The sequence below is a fragment of the Limanda limanda genome, chromosome 8, assembly GCF_963576545.1.
Source record: "Limanda limanda chromosome 8, fLimLim1.1, whole genome shotgun sequence".
Classification (NCBI taxonomy): domain Eukaryota; kingdom Metazoa; phylum Chordata; class Actinopteri; order Pleuronectiformes; family Pleuronectidae; genus Limanda; species Limanda limanda.
Genome location: NC_083643.1, coordinates 4,926,140 through 4,948,658, shown reverse-complemented (window position 1 = coordinate 4,948,658; position 22,519 = coordinate 4,926,140). Strand labels below are relative to the sequence as shown.

Sequence of the window (22,519 nt, the reverse complement as noted above, 5' to 3'; positions counted from 1 at the left end):
TGTCCGTGATCAGCGTTGATCTGATTCCCAAAGATCACGAGGAAGATGCAGAACAACTCTTTCAACAGATGAGGGCAGTTGTGGGTCTGCGTGCCGATGTGTCCTTGGGCAAGGCACTGCACCTTGAATGATGGTGTGCGGTTTCTTGGCGTGTGTCCTGAACTCACTACTTTACTTTTGCACTTCTTCCAAAACAAATGCACTTGCTGCATGGACCACTTTTGTCCACAGAGGCGCCAAAATCAACGAAAATTAAAAGTTCCCTGTAGCAGCTGTAACGTGTTCTTTGACCGTTAGGTTTGTACCATCTGCTAACATGGAGGAGATGGGATTTATGACCCATGCTGCAGCCAATCAAATAAGATTGGACGTTACCTGTCAGCTGTGAACTTTGAGATGCAAACAGCTACAAACTCCCTTTAGCTGCTCTGTCTGGTTTAAAGCTGAGCTTCACTTTCCTCTTTGTGCCATTTGTCTGTGAAACAAAAGAACGTACGCTTTGATTTACCTTCTGCAAACACAGTTTTCAGGAAATAAAGACACAAATTAAGAGGGAGACAGCAGCTTAAAGCTGTGAGTTCCCCTTTCGATCAAATGATGAGTTGCAATTTGTAAAACACATAAAATATCAACTTGCTGCCACTGCGGTGGAGAGGTGATGGAGTCGTGGTGCAACCGGAATGTGACATCTCATAAACATGAGGTGACACGGCTGTGGTTGGTTCCTATATGTTGATCCATGCACAAATAAAAACGTCAGCCTCTCTCTTTCAACTGCTTCTCTGGGGTTATATCTGCTTTGCCATTCATTTTCAAGTGCAACCATGATTTAAGTAATTATTCATAACGATCTCAGACTTAATTCTGCCTTACAGGGATTTACTCCAATATTCAAAACCACTACTACAAAATTCAAGCCACGTGGATTCTGCTGGGTTTTCATTTCACGTGGCGAAGACATTTTAACTAAGTTATTGTCGCCTGCCTATCTGTCACTGTCTCTGTCCATCTCTCACACACACACACACACACACACACACACACACACACACACATACACGCTCACACACAGTCACACACTCACTCTCAGTCATGTGGAACTAAAGACGAGCATGTGTCGCAGGTCAGCCTCCCTTTCACCTAGCAGGTGGCAGACACAGCTGTTATAAACACACACACACACACACACACACACAAACACACACACACACACACACACACACACACACACACACACATAGGGGTGTACACTGGGAGTTTTCACTGGAGATGCTCCTTTTTATATTTGAACATTTTAATATTTCCACTCACAGTGTTTGACAGCTTAACCCGAGCTTGACATTTGTTTATTCCTCCATGTTTGTCTTCTGAATTGTGATGACTTCCTCTACTTTCCTCGAGCACAAAGCCACAGGCGGCTTCTCAGCAGATGTGCAGACTGACAGCAGCATCGACTCCAAAGTGACAGTGAATCTAAGCGGTACAGTACCGAGGTGTAAGTGTGGATATCGCTGTCACCTCTGTCGTTCTCCCTCCCCATGATATCACGCGCTGAACTTTAATAAAGACGATACTCTTTTGATGCATTCGTCTGGACTTCAAATAATGAAAAATATTGATTTGAAACACCTTTAAGTCGATATTACTCTGTCATCAGGGACGGGGAACAGGAGGCCATTATGAAGCTTAGAGCGCCATCGAGTGGAGAAGGAGAGCAACACTGGCTCAATGAAAATCAAAACATACAGGCACACTTTATGTATAATAATACAGTTTTTTCTAACTTAATTTGAAGAAGAAGGAAAATATAAAACAAATACACTTATACGTTCTGTGGTGATGATGACCGTGATGCTAAGAAACGTTCCTGTGCCACAAATATTTGTGTGTGTGTCTCTGTCTGTGTGGGTTTGTGTTACATTCAACCACAAACTGAATATAAAAAGGTGACAACAGATGTTTCTCTGGGCTGTTTTTTTTTCTCCATTTACTTCTTCCTTCTCTCTCAATCTTATGAACAACACAAAGCTTTTATAATCTTTAATAATCTATTTTTCTGACTCTTTCTGTCTCCCTCTCTTGCTCTTTCGCTAAAGGTTTTTATTTTATCTTCAGTACATTGAAAGCGAAATAATGTTTGAAGATCCGAGAAGAACATGTTTCCAAATGGTTGTTTGTTGACAATGTCCATTCCAAAGAAAATATTAAAAACTTAATAGTTTTATAGTTATTTTTAAAAACAGAATTCAAACAGATGTTCAAAAAAGTAATGTCTGTGGACTTTTTCATGGATTCATTTTAATACACATGTAATTTGATTTGTTAGTGATTGAATATGTTCCCGTTATCAACTAAAGCCACCTTAGGGATTATTTTCCAAACGTTCACGTTCATAACAGCATAAAAAAAAAGTTAAAGTTGAAGTTGAATTGCGAAAAAAAAACAAAAAAGGTAAAATTTGCATCAAATTTACTTTATGAAGTAAAAAACGTGTTACTTTATGCAAATTAAGGGGAAATTCACCCAGACACTGTGTAGTGATTAGCCACAAAAAGGACAAAAGGAAACGTTGCATAGTTGTAGAACAGGAAATATTTAACTGGACTGTACTGGACTGGATGACTGACACACACACACACACACACCCACACACACACACACACACACACACACACACACACACACACACACACACACACACACACACACACACACACACACACACACACACACACACACACACACACACACACACACACACACACACACACACAAACTTCTTCACTTCTGAGTGAGTCTTCGCCAAGACAATTTATATAAGTTTGTTGTAATTGGCAATACGCAAGATAGATAGATAGATACACTTTATTGATCTCAAGTTGACAAATCATTGAGTTATAGCAGCATGTCAAGGGCAGTGCATATAGAGCGAAGTGGCAATAAAACAGATACAAAGAATAAAATTAGAATATAAAATGTAACAAACATAAAATGTACTAAAAACTGATCATACTCCCTAAGTTAATGGCACACAATAAAGTAGTTGAATACACAGTAAAGTACTGAAATATAACAGTACAAAGAATAAGCCTATAGACAAATAACAAATAATACAAATAAATTCATTGTAATAAATCCCAATCTACGGTTTGATTTCGTAAGAACGTCGCGGAAAGTCCTGGTTTCTGCTCGTCAAACTGGTTTTCACGCCTCCTTCGCTAATAGCACCACATCAGAAAAACACTTTAAAATTCATGCAGAAAATAAAAATAGGACATAAACACAAACTGTTGATTCTGTGACGAGCATCCAGAAACAGTCTTGCACCTTTTTTGGACTTTACCCTAACAACAAGACATTCTAGAAGGGCCCCTGTTAGTTTATTATTGATCATATTTTTTAAAGAATTGTCGTAATTTTGGGTAAATTTGGTATTTGGTTTGATTAAAATCATCAATATTACAAATCATCCCAATAAAGGCTGTTAAAACTTGTAATATTGTTCAATTCTAAAAGATATTTATATATTGATTTATATGTATATTGTACAACACCCCTGGCTTTTGTGTTCCTACCTGTTATTGTGCACAACCCCATGTAAACTTGTTTCTTATTCTATTCCTATTTTAAATGATAATTTTCATAATCATAACATTAATCACAATAATAATCAGGTGGAGCAGGAAACCTCATCTGAAAAAGAAAAAAAAAAAAAAAAAAAAGCTGATAAACATCTGTGGCCTCGCCGTCGTGCTTTGATGACGTCATCGCGGGGACTTTCCGGATACGTCACTCGGGGCTTCCGCGTTACTCGAAGCTAGCGCTACATCCGCGCTCATGTCGGTTGACGCCGTTAAAACGTCGCCGCGTCGCACCGCACTTCACGTTAAACACGCCATGAAACTACCGGCGGCTCCACGCGTGTCCGGCGGGGCCGAGAACTGAGTCCTCGCGGTCCGGAGCGACGGTCCGACCGGGGAAGCGGAATGTCAACAACGCGGCCTCTCCTCGGAATGCGACGAGTCCCCGAGCTGGCGTGCGCGGAGCAGCCGGGCGGCAGGCTCCCCGCGGCGGGGAGGCAGCCGCCGGAGGACGGGCCCACCGTGGACGAGTTCACGGTCCCGGAGGAGAAGCAAGAGGAGCTGAAGGGCGCCAGGCCCCGGGTGGAGCAGGTCTTCAAAGTGACGTTCACCATCATCGGGCTGCTGGACCACACGGGGCAGCCGCACGGCAGCAAGACCTCCCGGCAGATCTGGCTGCAGCTCCGGGGGAACCGGGACGACGTGTCCAAGGCGAAGGTGAAGTGACTCAAAGCTGCTTCTCTCCCCTCCTCACACACACATCCACCTGCGGGGGTTCGATGCCCAGTGTCCGGGTCGCTTTGTGTGTGGTGAGCAGCTGGATCACGGTCCCGTGATTGTCTCCAGTCTCCTGAGCTTCAACACTTCACATCCTCGGACACACACTGAGCTCACACAGGGGTTTTAACATGGCTCTCATAGACTTAGATGGTGTCTATAAAGGCAGAAACACACAAGGTTGAACTTTGTAGAAGTTTCTGAGCTGTTTTTATCTCAGTTTGCTCAGAGATACAAACATCTCATGTGGTTCATGTCACAACATCTGCTGCTCAAACACGTTTTCCCACAGAACGTCAGAACTCAGATATAAGTTTTAACATGTGTTTTTGTGTTGTCCTCGTCTATAAAGGCAGAAACACACAAGGTTGAACTTTGTAGAAGTTTCTGTTTGCTCAGAGATACAAACAGCTCATGTGGTTCATGTCACCTCATCTGCATCACAGACAGGTATAAGTTTTTAACATGTGTTTTCTATAAGTCTGTCTTGTCCTTGTCTATAAAGGCGGAAAAACACAAGGTTGAACTTTGTATGTTGCTGTAGCAGTTCATGTGGAAGTCATAACATCTGCTGCACAAACACGTTTTATCACAAAACATCAAGGTTAGAGCAGATTAATGAAAGCAGATGTAACCTTCCTAGACTGTTTAAAACACATTTTAAATCATGGTATAATCCCACATGTCCTCACAGTTGACTTTATTGGACAGTTGGTTTAATAATGACAATGGCTATATTGATAGTTATAAAAAGAAGACACTGTATTTATTTAGCACATTTAAAAAAAACTGGTTTACAAAGAGCTTCACGGACATAAAACCTGAAAACAAATGCGATTACAAAACAAGTTGAATCACATAGACAGTTGATAAAATGAAGCAATAAAACAAACCTCTGGTTAAAAGCAGTTGAATGAGAACAACAATAAGATAAAGTGGTAGAATGAACCGACATGTAGTGACACAGTTGTGTTTTTATAAGAGCACAGTGAGGCGGTTTGTCTGGTGGACAAAGGGAGGTTGTGTGACGGCTGTGAAGGCCTCACATCCGTCATCTTAGTTTCAAAATGATGTTTAGTTTCATTATTCTGTGGTTGCTGAACATTTGGATGAAGTCACTTGATGCGTTTCTGCTGCTGCTGTTAATTGTTGATTTAGGTCAAACTCGGGACAGTTTGATTCACTCACTTTCATTTTCCCATAACAGGTCTGCGTTGTGGCGTCATGACTAGACACTCGAATTACACTCTGTCAGGTCCCAACAGTTCCACACTCATAGATATCAGTTATATCTTAATATTCATAATAGAGAAACAATGTTTTATCCCTTAGAATCTGTTGAGTAGTTAAATCTTTCTTACAAACAAACCAGCCAACCAGTGACCTCCTTGTCAGAGGTGACGAAAGTTGTCAAAATGTGAAAAATACATGTTCAAATTGGCAGAATACTTTTCTTAGGGGCTGCAACTAACTTATCTGTTAATCTGCCGGTTATTTTCTCAACAAGTGGATTCAATTTTTAGTTATATCATATCAAAAGTAAACAAAGTTTCTGCTGACCAGTTGCCGAAAAACTATTCACCTCAGTCAGTGTAATGTACGGCAAGAAAAGCTTTAAGCCTCACAACTGAGAATAAGAAACTGATAAACTTTTCAAATTCTTTATTACAATAAATACTCAAATTAATAATGCATCATCAAAATAATTGACTCTGATCAAACATTCTCAGTTGTCAGGGCTAGTTTTGGATTCACGATCTAAGTTCTTGAGTCAGGAATGGAACTACCAACCCCTCTGGGTAATGAACAACCCGCTTTGAGCCACAGCAGATGTAGATTCAAGTGGAGAGCCAATCTTTTTAACTATGTTTTAAAATAACCAATATAATTAAGGTTATCAGACTACCAACTTTATGTTTTACTTATATTTCTACTTTAAGATCTAAGCAATCATGACAAGTTGGATATTTTGGCGTTGGCGGAGGTTTTCTCTTTAACTGATGATGATTTGAAACACAGCTGTCGGTCGCAGTCAACCGGACCCGAGATCTATTTAGAAATCATACATTTTGCTTACCCATGCAAAGCAGCAGCGTTCTATATCTGTTGATTTTTTTATTTCTATGTGATTTCCCGCACACGAGTATTGGTCACACTTCTGTATCTCGTGTCATGAGTCTCACTTTGGTGTGTAAGTCTGCAACCAGCTGTTCCCGGCTCTTCCAGTCATGTGTGTGATGCTGAGAAGGACATTTCTCTGTCGGCCTGTGCGACTCATAATGAGGATTCCACACGAGTCAAACGTGACTTTCAGCATAGCCATACCATCCTAGAGTTTGGGAAATCACTGCTGTAATCCCCATGAATGGCTTTCCAGTAATCTAGTTTCTTAAGGGTTGAGCAAGCGTGACAAAAGTGCTGCACATGATTGATAATAGTCATACTTGTTATTGTCTCTTTAAACACTCTCCCTGTCATTGCTGTTACTTCTCATAGCGTCGACATGTGGATGGTATGAAGCTGTTTGACTCACAGAAGGAGAAATACAGTTTGTTTTATTAGCTGAAGTTTTGGTTGTTACAAGTTATCTTCTGCTTTGTAGTGTTTTGTGGTTTTGACTAAACCGAAGAGGGAGTCGGTTAAAGCTGCTTTCAGACCTGCACTGAACTCCAGACAAATTTAGTACATTTTCCGGGGAGACTTTATGCCGGAGCGCAAATGTCCGAGTCATTCCGGGGAATGCGCCGAACATTCCCCGGAATTTTTCCCACCTGTCCCATAGTAAAATGTCACGTGCTTGAAACATTATCAACAGACATTTTCCAGACATTTTCCTGCTGTAGCCTCACATGGGCTCACTCTGATATTTTCCGTTTTACCAGGGGGCTGCCCGGAAAAGTTGTAGAAAATGTCTGAAGCAACGGACTCGGGACATTTGCGTTCTCACTCACTGCCCCTTTGGAAAAATGTCTGGCAGCTTTAATCTGTAACCTCCTATCAAACCTGTCTTTAAACTATTCTCTTTGTGAAAGCTTTTTAACCTCATGAACCACGCCAGACATAATCATACTGTACTATTTATACTCACTGAATGCCACATTTCTATTTTTACTTCTAGTCATTAAAAACATGACCGCAGATTTGATAATTGCAGGTTCATACGCACTGGAAAGTCCATTTCATTTGTTTCATTTTTAAAAGCCTCACCCAAGTATTTACTATCTGATTCTCCAATCAATTCTGATATCAGTTCTTTCTTTTTTTTTACTCCCAATGAGTCATCGCTGAGTCATTTAACATTCTTGGTTCTTTTTTACCTACACATTCACTCTTAAAATATGTGACACACACACACCTGGATGTGATTCATCCGAACTTTGTCCCCGTGAGGAGATTCCCTGAATTAATGACTAGTTTAGTTTCAGCACATATCACGAGTTAAGAAGTCGATTGAATGAGCAGCTTTTGAGAAACTAGTTTCTTCTATTAATACTTGGATTACAGATTGTTTGCTGTTTTGCTTGTTAAATTCATCTTCACTGCTGTATTAGTCAGATGATGTTAAGTAATTATAGCTTCTTCTTCTTCTTCTCATTGTGCAGGAATATGTGCGAGGACTTTGTGACCCCGAGCTGCAGAAAGAGGAGCGCTACCCGGTGGACATGCACTGTATCTTTGCTGGAGCCCGCGGCCTCTTCCTGGACCGGCTCGTACGGGACACGAGTGCCGAGGTCCAGGTGCCAGAGCCGGGTCGCCTGCGGCTGGTGGGCCAGGCCGAGCCTGTTGTGATGGCCCAGAGCAGAGTTCAGCAGTTTGTGGCACTATTCCAGGTACGAGTCCTAATAATCAGTCACCTCACACAGTTTCACTATCCAGCTCTTTAACCTAAAGGATGGATGGATGGAAATGTTGGGACCTGTAAAAAAAGGTTTTTGAAGACATCACCCTCTTTTAAAGCAAATTGCAATGAGCATTTTTACATTTCATAAATCAATATATATATTTAATTGATACAAAATAAGGAAGATTGATTGATAATGGAAATATGCAGCACCGTGTGCCATCACATCTCATTTTCTGTGTTTGTGTTTTCCAGGAGAAGCGAAGTCTACCTGGTGACAGAGAGCCCGCGGTGAAGCGAGCGTTCAAATCCTTCGTGGAGGAACGAGATGATAAATACACGATGGAGCTTCTTCTGCTGCCCAGTGCCCTGAAGGAGGAGCTACTGGGACTGGCTCACAGCCCCACCAGCACAAACACATCCTCACTGGTTAGTGGAGGCGTCTTTAATGTCATTTAACGGTGTGTTGTTTCAGTTAGGAAATTTCTATTTTAACTAGGGCTGGGCAAGTTAACTCGTTTTAATCGAGTTAACTCAAGTGATGAGTTAACTCGATTAATTATTTTATCTCGCATTAACTCAGGTTTGATTATTTATTGTTTTATTGTGAAAGTGAGGCTTTTATTTTGTGAAAGTCTGTTGCTGACTGCTGCGGAACAGGAAAAAAGAAAATAATTGGCGGATCAACAACCATGGATAAGGGTACGGAGCTTTTACATGGCCATTTTCATTTTAAAGTTCTTCCAGACGGCGAAGTCGACAGAACCAAAGTTATTTGTAGCCACTGCTGAGGTGAATTTTCTTATCACCGGAGCTCTTCCAGTCTAAAATATCACCTGAATGCAAAACACACAGTTGATATCAGCAAATCACTCAACGAAACAGCGAGCGAGGCTTTGGCAGACTACGTTAGACGCAGGGAGGAGTATACATTTTTCATAACGAAGAGGATAACATTAATGCCCTGGCAGTGGCATTGAGCTTTAATTTTGTATTTGCTTTGACAACATTGTTAAGTTTGAGATTTACACTGAATATTTTATTTAACTGCTACTGTATTAAATGCTGATGTTAAAAGTGTTTGCACAACAAATGTTATGGCACTTTCGTTCATATGGCAGGACATTGAAAATAAAATTGCGCTATACACTCCTTTTTAATTCATTATTGGATTTTGCGTATACAAATGTGATTAATCGTGATTAATCAGGGAAATCATGCGATTAATCGCGATTAAAACTTTTAATCGTTGCCCAGCCCTAATTTTAACTTGACTTGACTTTTAACTTGTAAAGATCAAGTGGTTCAATATAAGTGGGATGATGGGATGCCATGAAAAAAAACCTAAGTAGTAAATACAACATTACCATGGGAAGTGTTGGTGTTTAAGAGCAGCGTGGACTATGGTTTCCTCTCCGAGGTGATTGGCATTTTCTTTCCTCAACCAGACTCTGCATCTCAGCACGGCGGAGGTGGAGCAGGACCGCTCGCAGAGCAACACGCCAGTGACCGAGCTCTCCAACCGCATCTTGGACACCAGCTTTGAAGAGAGAGGGGCCACGGTGGGATCTGTGGGCGGAGCCGGGAAAGCCGGAGCAGGGATAGGTTCAGGTGCCGAGAGCGTCCTGCTCAACGGCACCCGGCCCTCACACAAGCGGCGCTCGTCTGAGAGCGAGACTCGGGACACAAAGAGACAATACTCTCTGGAGCGGAGAGACGAGTCGCCGGAGAGAGCGAGAGAGCGACAGAGGGACAGAGAGGGCCGGGCGGCGAGCAGCAGCTGTAGATCCCAAACGCCCTCGGCCTCATCGTCTCTCTCCTCCAGAGCAAACACAGTCGGGCCGACCATGCCGGACCCCGGTGAAGGCATCTCAGACGAGGGGGAGGCAGTCAGCCCGGAGACCAACCTCCGCTGCCTGGTCAACTTCTTCAGGTGAGAGTCAAAACAGTTTCCAGTCCCTGCTGATGATTCTGTTATTAATGTGTCTATGAGCCTGATGACATGAATTATGTTGCTTGTTGAATGTTCTATCTTCTCAAATATGAATTTGTGTTCTTGGTCGGCCCAAACAAGACTTTTGAGTAAGTAATTTAATAAAGTTCACTTTAGGAATAATGAGATGAGAATTTTTCACTGTTTTAAAATTTTTCTTTTACTAACTAATTAATTAATAGTTTTAATTATCAGCAGTTGACTTTCTATGAATAAAGTTCAGTGTAACAGGCAGAATCAACTGTGCTCATTCTGTGTAAAAATAGATTCTGAAGTTCAGCCGGAGCTAATATGAGGCTTCAGACTGGATCAGTCAAATCAAGTTCAACATTTCCCTTTGTGATCACAGTGTACAGTAGCAGCGGTGGCATCTAAACAAACAAGTTTTCTTTAATGGTCGTTCATTTTCGTATCACAATTTATTCCTCGCTGGCCAAATTACAAAAAGTAATGCAACAAAACAAGGAATGGAAATATAACATATAACAAAACTGAGCAAAAAAGGCTGTAACTAAAGAAAATAGTTTTATTTTATCTCGTCACAGTCAGTATGAGCAGGAGAAATAATAAATACAGTTGCCAATTCCTCGGTTAACGTTAATCATTTAGGCATGTGTGAATTGTTTAAAGACAGACTAAACACTCGTCATGCTGCAAATTAAAAACATGTTAAAACTAAATGTGTCCAGGACCATGGGCTACCAGCAGGAAGTGGTGGAGCGTATTGTGAAGGAGACGGGACAGACGGAGGATACCTTCCTCGTCCTGGAGAAGATCGTTGAGGAGACCAAGCGCTGTGAGGAGGTCTCAAAGGGAGGCGACAAAGAGAGACGGCCCACCTCCATAGGCTCCTCAGACACAGCGGCGGCGTCCTCGTCCTCCACAGTCTCTCGTCTCAGGGACAAGGAGCTCAGCCGAGCGCTGGTGGACCCGGGCAGGTCTAAAGAGAACATTAAGCCCAACCAGCCCGGGAGCAGCAGCAGCAATGGGCTGGGCCACCGGAGGCAGTGCAGCAGCAGCGAGACCAGCACGCAGCAGGTATTTCACTTCTTAGAGACCTTGTTACTTCCTTCTTTACTTTGTCTCCTTTGATAGAAGAACAAAACTGGATCAAACCACTTGCACTGGTCATCTTTATGTCATAACTTGTGAAAGTTTGTCACCTTAAGATCTGTCATAACTCATTTTATCATCCATCTTAACTCTGATCTCTACGTATCTCCACTTCACCTCATTTCCAATAAACTGCTTCATATCTTCTGCCTCCTCTGATTGGTTCCTCACATGAAAGAATCCCGTGGTTGATCCACTTCAGTTTTAAATGGGGTTGTGCCTCCATTAATGAAAATCTCGTTTCAGGCGATCACAATCAAGAGGAGCTCCAGCGCTCAAGGGGGAGCAGGAAACTACGAGGTCATAACCATTATCGACGACGATGATGTCATCCTCTCCGATACCAAAACAGCAGACGCCAGCATGTCCCGCATGTTCGCGGCACAGCTCGACGCCCAATCGGGATCCAGGACAGACTATCTGGCCCGGGGCGTGGGCGGCGGCAGTGGCGTCCCTCCGAGGGACTACCTGTCCAGGGGCGGGACTCAGACTTTAGGAGGATCGGTGAAGGTGGAGAGTGTGACGGCGCTGCGCAGCACGCCTCAGTGGCTGGCGGCCACCACCACCTCCCTGGCCTCCACTCCCAGTGTAGGTATTAACCTAAAGTCCCACCCCCGGCCACTTAAAACAGCGTTTTGTGTATCGTCACTTTAAACTTTCCTATCGTGGAAACTAAAAGGTTTGTGCATCATCATGTTTAGATAATTAACCTTAAGTTTCAAAGTCCACTGACCGTGTCTTTCAATGCATGAAAACACACAAACAATGACACCCACTGCATCACCTACACCTGTAAACTGCCATAATAATACATTTCCAACTCTTTGTCCTCCTCAGTCGGCTCAGTCCATCAACCGGCCCTCGGCCTTTCCCTATCAGACCATCGGCCACATGGGTTTTCACGGGGGCTTGGCCAAGAGCCCTCCGGCCAACGACCCCCCCGCACCTCCAGTGACCGGTCTGGGTCGTTTCCATCAGTCGCTGAGGACGCCATACACCCTGAAGCTGCCCAACGAGCCGGGGCGTCCAGAGCTCAGACACATCATCATCGATGGCAGCAACGTGGCTATGGCGTGAGTCGACTCATTCACACACACACACACACACACACACACACACACACACACACACACACACACACACCAAACCCAGAAAGCCTCGGGTTTACTGGAACATGTTAACCCATAAGTTCCTCTCCAGTAATCCCCCATAATTTCCTCTGAACATTACGAAAAGAACAATACCAGGTAAAGGCCGAGTATGACAGTAACAGTCGCAGCACATTGCTCTGACTCTTGCTTCGCTCCTCTTCTTGATTTTTTTTTTTCGTCACTCTCTGCCGATGTGTCATCACGGTTTTGATTCCAGCTGACCTTACCTCGACCTCTCACTTTTACAACCACTTCCTTTCGTGTTCTGTTCCCCTTCCTCTCTCTCTCCCTCTCCCTCACTCGGTCTTTACCAGAAGTACGCTGAAGCCGTAAAAGCTTTCGTCAGTATTACATTTAGTCAAAATACAAAGTTTGACACACAACTATGAGTCTGTTTGTGTGTTCTTTTCGTCTTTCCACTGTCGCCAGTATGTTTGCTTGTTGTCGGAACTTTTGGGTTTCTCTACAATTGTGAGGTCTCAACCTTACTGTGTAAAGAACATCGTGCCATTTGGTGCAAATACAAATCTGGATCTAGGGAATTTAAATGCGCTTTCATAGGACGACTGTTATGATTTAAAATGGCAGCTGCACCTTTAAATTATAAGTGACGTTCTCAGTGCAGGTTTGAGAATCAGGCTCTGATCTGGATCCTGATCTCGACGGAAGTTGTTCAAACATGGAAAGTTGCTCTAAAGAGCTCTGCAGCCTCAGGTTACCTCCAGGTTTCCGTGGTATTTTACTGTTGCATCATATTTGCCCACTGTGGTGTCATTCATCACTTTCTCTTTCAACTGTTGGAACTTCCCCTTGAGTTGCCATCGCAGCTCTGACCCACAGACGAAACTGTTCTTGCCCTGCGTCTGTGTGTGTGTGTGTGTGTGTTTGTTTGCGCATAGTCTTGACTGTTGATATAAGTGCGACCTTTCCACCTTGTTGTTTTGTGTCGGTAAAATGAACGTCATGTCACAGACGTGTATTATCGGCCGTCTACACTGCACACGTACTGGAATGGTGTTTGTAGTTTTCCACAGTGAGTCAGTACCACAGACTGAGTCAGTACCATCGACTGTAGATCGAGATTGAAGATGCGTCTCCTCTTCTAACGTGACACAATCCATCTTGGTCCCTGTCCCATCGGCATCAGACCATTTCCAGTGACCTGTCCTTTACTGTTGCTTACCTTTGCGTATCAAGCAGCTACTGTTGCTGTTCTGTGCTTCACCACAGCTCATGTGAGGCCAGACTGCTGAACAGGATGATCGAAAAGGGAAGTGGCCAGCGCAGAGGTAACCGACAGAAATTCACATGACAAGGAAGAGGAAAGAAAAGTGAACAGAAGCGTCGTTCATTTACAAGTTGGGGGGGATTATATTTTTATTATAAATCAAACAAAAAGAAGCAACGACGGCTGCGTTTTCTTGCAACTTCAAATGCTTCAAATGCTGATTAGAAACATATCAATAAATAAAAATGTTGTTGTGTTTCTCCTGTGCTGAGGATCGTATGCAGAGCTTTGAGGCTCATTATTGTGGCGCAGATTAATTTAACAAATGCACACAAGGCCATCAAATGCACTGACAACCCCACCCCCTGCTTGTTTGTTTTTAATACTTGTCGTGTTGTTGGTCTGCGGCTCGCCGGCTTCCTTCTCCGGTGATGCCGGATGGTCTCGGGGAGTTTCTCGTCTCTGTTGGAGATTGTTGCTTTTGTGGTTTCCTGCTGTAGCCACCACGTTGTCGTATCACAGCCGTCTGACGCGCGCGTACACGCTGTTCACGTCACTGTCAACAATCTGGGTCAGGCGACGGTGTGCGTGTGTGGTTGTTTGGGTGCTGTTTTGTTGTGAGTGCTACTAGACTAACACGGCTACTGTTGCCATGGTGACCATTGAAAGCCAGTTTGAAGCCAGGTGCTGTCCCGCTAAGTAAATAATAAGCAGACTTGGCTGCATTATTAATTTGCCTTTTTTTATGTTGTTGCTTTTGCTCATTCCATAATACCCAGAGGTTTTAATGCAGCATAAACATTGACCCTTTTTTACCAGTTTATTTTAGTGTCAGAATTCAGACTGTGAAATTAAAGCATGGGGAAGAGATTGAGAAAAATCCCTCATTGGATAAGTAAAACTATTTGTGGTTTGTACAGGACACTTTGTTCTGCTCGTAGTCGCAATGTGTTGCATGCGGTTCATTATCTGTTGTGCAATGCTTCCGCTGCTGGTGGTTGAGTTGTTTGGGGGGGATCCCAATCCAGATCCCAATCCAGATCCAGATCCAGTATCAAATCAACTTAAAGGATCAAGTCTAAATCTTTTCAGTCCCCTATGAAGCAGTTTAGCTTTCAAAAACTGCAGTAAGTTCAAATTACATGGAGCCTGGGAAGGGACATGGAAAGAAAGAAGATTGTTGTTGGGGGATTAGAAGCCGGTGATGATGTGTTGATTAATATCGATCCTTCTTACAAAACACTTATACCTTAACTTAAATCTATTTTTATCCTGTCATGAGACACTCCACTGCCGTCAGGTGCATTTTTCATTTGTCTGTTTCTTCCTCTGACCCTCGTCTCTGACTGTGTCGCTCTTCTTCTTCAGTCACGGCCTCCATCGCTTCTTCTCCTGTCGAGGCATAGCCCTGGCTGTGGAGACGTTCTGGAGGCGGGGCCACAGAGAGATCACGGTGTTTGTCCCCCAGTGGCGTCAGAAGAGAGACCGATTCACAACAGGTACGACAACAATGAGCTGCAGGTGTTGGAGCAAAGTGTTTCTCATTGTTTTCGCTCCGGGGCTGACATTAGTTTGAAGTTACAAGATGTTCAACCTTTTATATTTGATCAAAAGCAAACATTAAAGAGTCCATGTACACAACTGAAACAAAACACTGGAGTTGTTGACTTTAACAAGTCACACCCTCTTCAAGCATGCAGAATCCAAACAAACCTTTCTGTGTACGTGTCAGTCTCATGTGACACTGATTTAACTGTTGTCACGTTATTACAGAGCAACATTTTCTAAACCAGCTGGAAGACCTGAGGCTGCTCTCCTTCACGCCGTCCAGAGAGGTCTGTGGTCAGAGGATCTGCTCTCACGATGACAGGTACACACCCACATCCTTAAAAGATATGGCCCTTTTCAAAACACAAAGTTTTTAGTTCAATGGTTAAATTACAATACACAAACTGCTCAGATAAAATGATGAAATGGTTTCCAGTGATGCGAAGAAGGGAATTAGAGATGAAACTGATTCTAACAGTGACGGCATAAGTTCCTGGATCATTTCCTCTGGTCCCTTTCGCTTTTAACCTCGTCTCTGGATTAGTTAGAAAACCTCTGACAGAGGATCTCAGGCGACTCGAGGGTTCGGACAGAATGAAAAAGAAACTAAAACATATTCAGCATCCAGGACATGAAGGGTCGTGAGAGGTGCTCAACCAAGATCTTATATCAATAATCCAGTGACACTAAAACAAAGGTTTTCATTAAAGGAGTCATATTTTATAGAGACAGGGACCAGCTTAGAATCTTTTCATATCCAGTAGTGCAGATACAAGACATTCAATCATAAACCAGCAGGTAAAGGCCGGGATCTGTTGAGTTCTTTTGGGATATTTTGGTTCCATATTCAGCTTGTTTCCTCAAACATGAACATCTTCTGAATAGTCTAAGTCTACATCCACATGCCTACATTTTATTTTTATAACACATCACTGCTGCTTTGTTTACACCTGCCACACGACTCCAGTGTTTTTTGAGTACGAAGAAGTTTTAAAACTCCCGGGCTGATGTGAAGTATAGACGCCTGTCACACACATCTCCTTCCTGACTCCTCTGATTATTAATGATACAATTCTAAAACGCCATGTGTTGACCGAGATTGTTTTTAGTATTTTAAAATAAGAACGTATAAGTGTGGATGCTGCCACACTGTGTTTACATACAGACATGAATAAGAACACTAACGAGATTTAAAGGATTTCTGTTCTTGTTTTTTTTAGATATTTAATATCATTGGCATTTTGTGTGAGGGATTAGTGAATAACCTGAAACTCATCCTGCCCCCGGCACACAGGTCGCTCCTCTAGCTGTGGATCACATCTGTGGACTTTGAACAAAGGGAAAATCCTGATTATCTAATGCACACTCTCTCTCTCTCTCTCTCTCTCTCTCTCTCTCTCTCTGTCAGGTTCCTGCTCCACCTCGCAGAAAAAACAGATGGGATCATTGTCACCAACGACAACCTGAGGGACTTTGTCGACACCTCGGACACCTGGCGGAGGATTATTCAAGAGAGGTGACGGCACGTTACACGTCTCTATTAGTCATTCACTTACACAACCATTACACAACATGATACTGGGAAGTCCACGGAGACTGGGAGGAGCAATCCAAAGACCTTGTTTGACCACAATGGGGCAGAGATTTCAGAATTCTACTTTTACAAATGAGAGAGTAGAAACAAAATTAAAAAAACTACAAATAAATGATTGAAACAGCAACTCACAGGTACATGAGCTTCGAGTCCAGGAATATTCAAATAAGATCATTTGGCTCATGAAATAACATCATCATCGCAATCCTTGTATATTTAGAATGTGTATGTTTTTAGTCATATAAGGTTTTCTTGGTTTAAGTCAGACAGCACATGTCACCAGAGAATGAAGACAGAGCCTTGAGGAGTTATCTGTGAGACTGTGTCGCCCTCTGTTGGTTGTTAGGCAGAATTGTTTATCACATTATGTGACGTGAGGATTTGTTTCTGTAATTCTGAAAGTGAAACTCATCTTCTCAGAGTTTGTGCTGATTGTTCATCGATAGAGGGATGAGAAATTAAAATATAGATTTTATATTTCTATAGAAATTCTACTGTTAGATGCAGTGTTGGGAAGGATACTTTCAAAATGTATTCCGTTACAGAATACAGAATACATGCCCAAAAATGTAATCTGTAACGTATTCCATTACATTAACTAATCTGAGTAACGTATTCTGAATACTTGGAATACTTCCGGTTTGTATTGCATTTTTTAAGTGTATGATTGCGGCGTTGTTATCAGTGGAGCAGCAGCTCTTTAAACTCTCCCTCCGCAAGATGCGGCGGGCCAGCTGGATGTCCGGCTCCCATCCACTTCCATGTTAATCCTTTGTGCCGGTCCCACGGGAGGCTGAGGGGACGCACTGCGCCAAGGCTGCCTCGCGCCGTGCTGCGATCGTTTCGGTGTCGAAACTATTTTTTTCTGCGCTTGACGTGAGCGTATCGCGCCAGGAAACACACCAGGATGACATATTTTATATGATAGAAATGATAAAGTATACATCCCATAGTTTGTATTCCCCTTCTGTTGTCCTGGAGTTTTCATTTTACCAATTTTACCAATCACATTATTAAATGCCCCCCTCTGCCCATCCACTACAGACACACAAGCAGTCATAAAGATAAAAAGAGAGGGTTCAACACCCGACATTGAACGGGGCAAACAGCGGAGAAGTTCTTGAAGATGGATGACATTAAATTGGGACTCTGTTGCAGTTAATGTTGGAGCAACAAGTGACCATATGTGACTCCACGGTTCGACTCCACGGAGTTTCAACAAAAACTTACCTGGATGGAAAAACAACATAAAAGACGAACCTGGATCTGTCCAAAAGATCAAAAGACTATTCTCCCTACCCTGTAGTGCCCCTGAGCAAGGCACCTTACTCTCCCAACATCTGCTCCCCGGGCGCCGTACATGGCTGCCCACTGCTCTGTGTGTCCTGCACCAGATGGGATAAATGCAGAGGACTAATTTCCCCATTGCATGAGTGTGTCTGTGCATGTTTGTGCATGTGTGTGGGATAAATCAAGTGTATCTTCTTCTTCTTCTTCTTCTTCATATGCTTTTATACTACTGGGTCAACGGGTGATATTATTAGAGCTGCCCAGCGTAAACAGAGAAGTACCGTCATGTAATCCACTGATTTCAACAATGTAACTGTATTCTGAATACCATCTATTTAATTTGTAACTGTAACGGAATACAGTTACTGATAATTTGTATTCTAAATACGTAACGCCGTTACATGTATTCCGTTACTCCCCAGCACTGGTTAGATGTACATATTGTTTAATGTCCTTGTGATTGACAGGTTGCTTCAGTTCACGTTTGTGGAGGATCTCTTCATGATCCCGGACGACCCGCTGGGGAAGAACGGACCTCACCTGGACGTCTTCCTGCGAAAAGACCACAGGTGTGTGAGGCTCCGTGCTCTGTGTGATCGTAAACACATCGAAGTCTCAGTGTCGTGGTCTTCAACAAACAGCCTGTTAACACATGTGACTCCTCCCTTTCCTCCCAGGAGAGCTGCAGTCGACCCGCCCCCTCAGAGACCCTCAGACCTGCGGCCGACCAATCAGCAGCAGCAGCAGCCGGTTTACGTCCAGGCCCTGCACTCCGCTCCTCGCCCCCCGTCCTCCATACCCCGGACCCCCTCCTCCCTGATGGCCCACCCCCCAGCGCACTGGCCCCACTCCGGCCCCCCTGAATGGCACCCACCAGGCCGCTCCCCCTCCCCGTCCCCCTCGCCGCCGCCCCAGCGGTCCCCGGCGGAGACCTCGGAGCTGAAGAGGAAGCTGTACGACATCTTCCCCGACCAGAAGCAGCGGATCGACCGCATCCTCAGCGACAACCCGTACATGAGAGACCTGAACGCCCTGTCTGGGCTGCTGCTGGGATGAATGACTGTGCAGTGAGAATCACACACGACGCAAACACTCACCCGCAAGGACACGCGTTCACGTGTCGGCCTGAATATAATTTATTTTGCCATCTTCAAGCCTGGAGGACAGTTCGAGGTTTTTTTTTCTTTTTATATTATTATTTCACATTAAGATTGATCATCAAACTAGCTGCTACTGGCAAAGAGTGTTTTTTGGGGATGTTTTCCTTTTTCTCTCTCTCTCCCTCCTCCTTTGCTTTCCAATCGATCCACAACAACAACACCGAAGGATCAAAAGTGATAATTCAGCATCGTTGTCAAGCAGCAAAATCCAAATCCAGAGGTTCCATGACTGTGGGACGAACACCAGGAGGAAACGTTTTGGACCAAAAGTGGTGACCTGGTCTCGTGGGTCAGCGGCTGCAGCTCGTGATCAGCTTCTTTCTCCAAAACCTCGTTAATCCATCAGACTTTCAACACTTCTCACAATCTCAGAGCTTTATCTCCATCACATCATCCACACTGGCAGGTTTTTTTGCATGTTTTCAACACACGACGTCCGCTCACACTGTCGGGCAGCAGCAGGGTATTGAACTTGACGTGAGTGAACCATGTTAGAAGTTCAAGGGTTCAACACCAACGAGGGAAATGTTTAAAAGTACCGCGTTTGAAACTTAATCTCCTCGAACTGGTTCAGTTCCACAAGGACGGCGATGTTGTCCTGCCTCAGAGGGATGATGAGATCATTAGCTTTACCTACAAATAATAATTTGTGTAATTATGGGACAGAAATGCCAGAAGCAACTTTGATTACAAAAGCAGAATAATTACATATAATCTAACTAAAGAAACACACTTAGGCTTGTGATGGGCCATTATTTTGAGGCTGTATAGATGGGTAGTAACAGCAACCTGTATTTTTTTATATAGATTATTATTATTATTTCGGAAATGGCTCACTTACTGTACATATCCAGACCGAAGTCGTCTCGTTTATTGAATCACTGCCCATCTCTACGCCCTGCGAAGGTTTCCTGTATTTTCTGACCTGGCTCAATCTAAATGAAGCTTTTATTATCTCCTCCCTCCTCAGTCAGTGACACAAACTTTTTTAAGAGACCGTTTCTTCTTCTCAGTGACAATTTTGGTTTTTAAATTGTTCCCTCGCTTATAGGTGACATTTTTCGGCCGGCAGTTGCTGTTTCTGAACATCGCTTCAACGAGTGATTGAGTTCAAGTTCAATTACTGAGCGAGTTTTCAGGTTTGAGTCGCCATCCAACAGTGTTTCCAGGACGATGCAGTTACTAGTTCTTCATCAGCGTTTTGTTTACCGAGATACTTTGCAAGTTATTGGTCTTTAAACACTTATGCTTGTGACCCTGGATGGAAACAAACACTACAAGAGTTTGGATTAAATCTTTTTTGTTGATTGAATGAAACGGCCCCTTTTTAAAAGAATTTCGGTTTCTCACCCCAAAATCCAGCAAACACCACATTTTTTTATTTTAACTTGCATTTGTAATTAGTGTTAATAGCTGAATTCAAACCACTGAAGGTAAATGCCGATGTCTCGAGTTTAACACTGTGCCATTGACGAGTCTTCAGAGAGCTTGAAGTGTTTTTCTACCCTCATACACCCGGAGAACGTGGGGCTGCAGCAGCTGAGTTTTGTATAATACAAACACTTTATCTCCTTGTAAAGAATAATCTGCACAAAAATCTTCACAAGGTGTCAAACGGTTCTGTTCATACTTTGTTGTTGTTGTGAGGAATTACTGAAGGACTTTCATTACTATATTTCTTAGGTGTATATTCATTTCTTCTTCTTTTTTTTTGTAAATACAAGCATTTTTGGCTACAGTGCACATATAGTTTTATGTATGTGGAAAACAAAACTCAATAAAACGCAGCAGTTCCCATGAAGTCATGTTTGCATGGTTGGACAGTGTTGACTGTTTATCCTCCTGTTCTGTCACCTACAGCGTTTCACCTGTTTTCATTCAATCAGTTTTTGTGGGGCGACGTTACTGTGATGGCCAAAAATTTTGTATAAAGTATTAAAACGAACACTTAAAACATTTTGGGAATCGTGCTTTTTTGTTTTTATTGTGTATCAGAAGAAATTGGACAACTCGATGTTAGCAGTTAGCTTAGCTGCTTAGTTTGGCTTCAGGAGGTCGCTAGTCATGGGTCAAGAAACAGTCGAGCACAGAAACACAGATGGACGACACAGTGTCACTACTTTTTTACCCGTAGAAACATTTATAACTATTACTTTTATAACTCCAGGGTGCAGGTGATAGAAACTTCCCTCTCTGACTCTGCATGTTTGTGTCAGTGAACTCACACTTTCACTTCTGCCAGTCACTCACTAGAGGTCAGTGCACGTTCAGCTGGAGCCACTGGAGGAAAATGTCTTATTGATTCATTATGATTTTAACTGCACCTTCACATAGACGCGTATCTGAGACGTCACATGTTTAATAACTCAGACCAGTGCTTGAAAGTGACAGATTGTAGAATAATTAAACAAAATGTAATGTCTCTTTAATCCTGTTTCCACAGCCATGACCATGTGTTTACTATCGTTACCATGGCGACAAAAATTTCTTTAACTGTTTTCACACAATTTGATGTTTTTGCTACCTGTGCCATAGCAGGATAACCTTGATCACATATTTATTATTTTATTCACTACATACTATTGTTCCCATGAAGATTCAGGTCCAGGACACGTGTCACCGCTACATTCCTGTGGCTTGTATTTTTGTAACCATGACAACGTAGGTCTGGTACAACCACCTGCCAGTTCTACCCACATGAGCTTCATGGTGGTTTAGGTTAGAAGTGACTGAATAGAACACTTATATTTACATTAACTCAACAAGAGAATATCAATGATTTCTTTTTCAGGATATTTTTCCTGTGATTGACGTGTCGCTGACTTTACTGTAAAGTTTGCTGCACCTCTTCAGCTCAGATTAACTTTGACCTTTTTAGAGTTTGGAGCCTTAATAGAAAATCTGAGAATATCTGTTTGGTGTGAAGGACCTTTGACTATTTGGCATGACCTTAACCTTCCTCCTGTTTTGAACACTGTTTTTTATTATTCACCATAATGTCAAAATGTAACACATGGAAGAACTAAATATACTTACACCGCTATATATTTATATACAATAAAATAAATATATTGATTAAAAAAACAAACGCAACATATTCATAACTGATCAACTTCTGATCTTCTGGTTCAATCAGTTCTTTGAAAATCATGAATGGTTTATAGTTACGATTGGTTTGGTTACTGGTTCGCTTTCATGAAAATGATTCTACAATGAATACAAGTTGTAATAAAACTGTCGACA

General features: G+C 42.8%; 1 protein-coding gene across 1 annotated transcript; it reads left to right on the top strand.

Moving 5' to 3' along the window:
* Window positions 1-3,811: 3,811 nt before the first annotated feature.
* n4bp1 (nedd4 binding protein 1) lies at window positions 3,812-21,232 on the top strand. The gene is made up of 12 exons (XM_061076430.1): window positions 3,812-4,298; window positions 7,961-8,188; window positions 8,455-8,628; window positions 9,648-10,132; window positions 10,882-11,230; window positions 11,552-11,893; window positions 12,143-12,378; window positions 15,053-15,183; window positions 15,458-15,554; window positions 16,641-16,748; window positions 18,584-18,685; window positions 18,794-21,232. Exons 1-12 carry the CDS (start codon window positions 3,987-3,989, stop codon window positions 19,170-19,172), a joined length of 2,943 nt encoding a protein of 980 aa, XP_060932413.1. The 5' UTR covers window positions 3,812-3,986; the 3' UTR covers window positions 19,173-21,232.
* The last annotated feature ends 1,287 nt before the right edge of the window (window positions 21,233-22,519 follow it).

Bases quoted from the DNA above. Each gene is read 5' to 3' on its own strand.
- n4bp1 (XM_061076430.1), top strand. From the start codon at position 3,987: ATGTCAACAACGCGGCCTCTCCTCGGAATGCGACGAGTCCCCGAGCTG. The intron at 8,189-8,454 runs GTACGAGTCCTA...TGTGTTTTCCAG, and splicing joins AGTTTGTGGCACTATTCCAG to GAGAAGCGAAGTCTACCTGG. The intron at 8,629-9,647 runs GTTAGTGGAGGC...TTCCTCAACCAG, and splicing joins GCACAAACACATCCTCACTG to ACTCTGCATCTCAGCACGGC.